The sequence below is a fragment of the Nannobrachium achirus genome (genome assembly GCF_963921795.1).
Source record: "Nannobrachium achirus genome assembly, chromosome: 17".
Taxonomy (NCBI): domain Eukaryota; kingdom Metazoa; phylum Chordata; class Actinopteri; order Myctophiformes; family Myctophidae; genus Nannobrachium; species Nannobrachium achirus.
The window spans coordinates 33,647,934-33,652,699 of NC_137824.1; the positions used below are offsets into that span (position 1 = coordinate 33,647,934).

A 4,766-nucleotide genomic window follows, 5' to 3' on the forward strand; every position below is an offset into this window, starting at 1 on the left:
TTAATAAGGACATATTTCACAACTTTACACTTTAAAAATTGAGAGTGGAAATATTTCCAATATTTTTGACTTTTCTTTTAAATATATGAACATTTTTAAACATGGAAACGATTATGTCAAATAATCGCGATTATGTCAAATAATCGCGATTATGTCAAATAATTGCGATTAGACGATTATGTAATAATTGTGACAGCCCTACCTCCTGGTGGCTCCACTCCCTGCGAGGGAGGCTCCCCGACCAACCTGTAGGGGTCGCCAGAGTAGCGACAGAACACGCTCCCTGCCTGCGAACACCGATGGGCCCAGTTGTGTTGGCCGGAGCGCCTGGCCAAGCCAGAACCACCACGGTGGATTAGAGCCCTCTCCACAGCGGTGGGATGCAACTTTTCCCCCGGTGTCACACACATGCCCCTGAGGTTTACAATCTGAAAATAATTAGCTGATTCATTTGTCACCAGTGGTGAGGGGAAACACACGCACACACGCACACGCACACACACGCACACGCGCAGACACAAAAGCTGCAGGAGACGTGTGTGAGGCCCTTAACGGAATAAATGAATAACATTGGCTAATTATTGGTCAGGCCATTTTACTGTAGAGTTTCTTTCACAATCCTCCCAGGATAACACACATACGCACGCATGCCCACGCACGCGCGCGCGCGCGCACACACACACACACACACACACACACACACACACACACACACACACACACACACACACACACACACACACACACACACACACAGACACACACACACACACACACACACACACAGACACACACACACACACACACACACACACACACACACAAACACACACACACACAAGCGCGCATACACACAGTGGATCCCAACCCACTTCCTCACAACAAACAATACAACTACGGGCAAATGGCAAAGAAAAATGTCCTCTGCCCATGCACTCATAATGAGGCCGTATGGAGGCTTCATTAGCATAGGCCTTGTACGTGGCCGTAGAGTACGCGGCAGCTTTATGTCCAACGTCATTTTTATATCTACACATCGTCGCGCGTAAGGCTCCATAATGGCGCCCAAGGAAACAAACAACTCGTATATTAGAGGGACGTGTTTGCTTTTTTTGCCCCCCCGCGTGTGTCCTATTCAAATGATCGCATCCAAAGGCAGAGGAAATAAGGTTTGGGGAATTGCCGCGTGAATAGTAATTACTTTTGCAGAAGTGCTTGATTTAGAGTGCGCACCTCAAATTGCTTGTTGCTTCTGCCCCGCTTCACCAAGCAGAAGGTATTGCGTGCGTGCGTGCGTGCGTGCGTGCGTGCGTGCGTGCGTGCGTGCGTGTGTGTGTGTGTGTGTGTGTGTCGTCCAGGGGGTGCGGGGAGTGTCCTCTTTCTCTTTCTTTTTCTTTTTTTTTAGTACATTACTGTAAGCCACATGCTTGACGATGATTTAAACCGCAGAGGCTCCCAACAAATTACCGGGACTGAATTAAATCTTAATTCTTAATTCTGCAGAGTGTCCTGTACTAGTGGTGCGTGACACTTAACACTAATACACTGTGCAGTACAATCCTCTGAGTCCTCAGTATGACACTGAGAGAGTGTACGAGTGTTACCAAATGGATAAATTAAAAGGTGCATTCTGTAACTTTTTAATATGTCCTAGGACAGTGGTTCTCAACCTTTTCAGGCCGCGACCCCCAAAATAATCATATTTTAACAGGGGACCCTGACGAGCACTAAGAGTTGAGGCATTACATTTTGTATGACGGTTCTATTGTGAAAATAGCAGATCTACTGCATTGCGAAGCGTTGTGAGCATGTAGATCGGCTATTTTCAAAATGTTTGCTTCTAATATTTGACAATTTGGCCAATGTATAATTTGGCATTTTAGAAATATCAACCAGTCCTTAAATTGTCACTTTAGAAATGTGTAGATACCCTCTATACACTTAAACTTTATGTTGGTTTGTTTACTGTTGAGTGAGAAAACAATGTTGCACATTAAGTTCATCATCTGGGGACCCCCCAAAATAATTTGGGGACCCGATCCACAGGTTGAGAACCACTGTCCTAGGATTCAAACTCTTGTCTTGCTGCACATACACGCCCCAAATGTCACATATTTTTGCTGATAGCTTTTTTTTTCTTTTTCAAAACTCACACAAATCGGTACACGACACGTCATACAGTATCTGTAGTCATGTGATCACGATTTATGTACAGACGCACCCAAAGATTTTGCACATTCATAGTTAGATTTAACGTCATTCCAGTCCAGTGCAATTCTTAAGATCTTGTTATAGTCCCGACTTTATTCCATCCATCTTTCCATCTTTTCCCCCTCTAAAAAAAACGTTATTTTTCTGCGCTACTCCTCCCACAGTTATGGTGGCACACACTTGGGCAGGCCATTATGTCAAAGCGACCGGCTTCTTCGGGAATTGATTCCTTGCATTTTCCTAAGAGATACCTTACATAGTTTAATTTATATAAATGTATTCGTGAATCATTTTCTCCATTGACTTTGATTAAAAAAATCAACTTTTTCCAAATATGGAGATGACTGACATCATAGATGTCTGACATTATAGACCACATGAGACTGTCCATACATGAGCATTCCAAGATATGGACTTAATATTGATGACATCAGGGATCTCCATATATGGGCATAAAAGGGGCAAGGACTGACATATAGCCATTAATTTATTGGCTTGAATGGGGAAAATTCAAATGGTTAGACTGCCTCACGGCAACCACACTTGCAATTTCTAATTGCAATGTTACTTCCGTAACCCAATCAGGGACCAGCATTTCTGGCAACGTCATCATTAACAGCCAATGAGGGACCAGAATTCCTGGTGATGCCACTGGTGATGTCAGCAGAGTTTGGTACAGTATAAGAACATCATTCCTGGTGATTTAGAAACACAGACAGTTCGAGGGGAACAACCGAGAAAAAGTCAAATTTAAAATGTCAAGAAACACCAGAATAGCATTGATATTTGGAGGCTTTGTCACAGCAATTGGCGCTGCATTTTACCCCATATTTTTCTATCCGCTTGTTCACAAAGAAGACTACAGAAAAGTCCAAAAATTGAACCGGGCAGGAATCAACCAAGCAGATATACAGCCAGTGGGGGTGAAGATATGGTCTGATCCATACAAACATGTAGACAAGTGATGACTAACCATGGATGGTTCCCAAGACTGAAGCGGATAGAGATTATCAGAAGAGAGCCCCTGTGTCGACTCGAATGCTTGATGTGTGCATGATTGAGTTTGTTTTGTTAACCTTATCCTATGAATAAAGTATAAAATCCACAGAACTAAAAAAAAAAGAAGGGAAAAAAAAGAACATTCCTGGTCATGTCTTCATTAACAGCCAATGAGGCCAGAAGGGCACACCTCATGGCGAGCTCTACCGGCCATGTATGGCCTACTTGGGCACAAAGCGCAAGTTGGCAGCTCGACAGAGTTCTGTTCTGGTTCTATATTGTATTTTCTGTCTTTCGGACCATGTCACACCAACATGTCACTGCTTGTACCGATATGAGTGAGTGATAAATAAGCCCCTCTCATGATTCTTGATTCAGTTTGGAAAACAAGATTTGGGCATAAAGAAAACCCAAACAGAAAAAGAACACGGCAGAAGTTTGGACACAGAATGAATACAGCAGCAGTGTGAAAGCAGTGTGGCAGCCTGTGCTGTCTGGTGCTGGTCAATAGTACGTCGAACATGAGCGGGTTTTGTTTAGCGGCTAAGTTGCTGCGTTCGATAGTGCAGTGCTCCGGCACCGGGCATGCTTTGATGCGAGCTGATCCTCATCTATTCTTTATTTTTATTTTTTACGTCCTCATGCCAGGTAGCGTCCAGTTGACACTGAGGGACGGATGAAAGAGTAAATCGATAGCTCAGCATTTTTATTTCAAAGCTGCATCTTTTATCGATGTTTCCACCGCATCATTGCACATGCTCACCTCCATCATTCACCGTGTCATTAGGCCCGCTCAATTCACAACTTGTCTGCCCTTATGAGCACGCAGGATATGATACACAGCCGAGCTCGTCCAGGAAAAGGAGACATTTTCTGCATTTTGACGTTTTAAGAGCTTGTTTGAAGAAATGTATCGAAAATTCACCGATTTTACCCTGTGCTTTGTGAAGTGCGTTTGCACTTAAAAATCCATTATTTTTTCGAGAGAAGTTTGGAGGGAACTGTGGACAGCACACAAAGTCAGATACGGGCAGCAAAGCACATTAAACTCGCCCTTTTCATAACTGACACTCGCGCTAACCGCGGCTCAAGAATAATTTCTTTTTGAGTCGAGAGAAGCCAAACTTATGGTTTTCAGTCGTGGGCGGTCTTCAGAGGGGAATGAATGTCCCATTAATTAGTTTTCTCTGTTTGAGAGCATCTGCAAAAATACCTCTTATGAGCACAAATGCGTCAACTCACGTCTCGCGTTTCAAATCCTTGCGGCTAATGCCCTTCGGGAAGGCCCGACTGTAGCTGTCGGAGCACAATAGATGACAGATTGCTCCAACATACTTCCATTTACAATGTATCACACCGCAGCAGCTGTCGTGTGGCCTCTCGCTGCAAATCCACAAACTTCACATCGTCACGCCGTCGTCCCGCGAGCAACACAACGCAACGTGCTTCCTTTGTAACCGGGCGGGCGCTGTGTTTAATTTGTTTGTGCGTGATGTAATAGGCCATACTCGGTGTTGTAAACATTAAGGGTGAATAGCTCAATGAATGCTGTTATG

At 44.0% G+C, this 4,766-nt stretch overlaps 1 protein-coding gene across 1 annotated transcript; it reads left to right on the plus strand.

Annotated features, from left to right (window-relative positions):
* Nucleotides 1-2,966: 2,966 nt before the first annotated feature.
* On the plus strand, nucleotides 2,967-3,176 carry LOC308301836 (small integral membrane protein 20-like; the record flags this gene model as incomplete). The annotated part of the gene is made up of 1 exon (XM_080745963.1): nucleotides 2,967-3,176. The coding sequence occupies one exon, from the start codon at nucleotides 2,967-2,969 to the stop codon at nucleotides 3,174-3,176; it is 210 nt and encodes a 69-aa protein (XP_080602089.1).
* Between the last annotated feature and the right edge of the window lie 1,590 nt (nucleotides 3,177-4,766).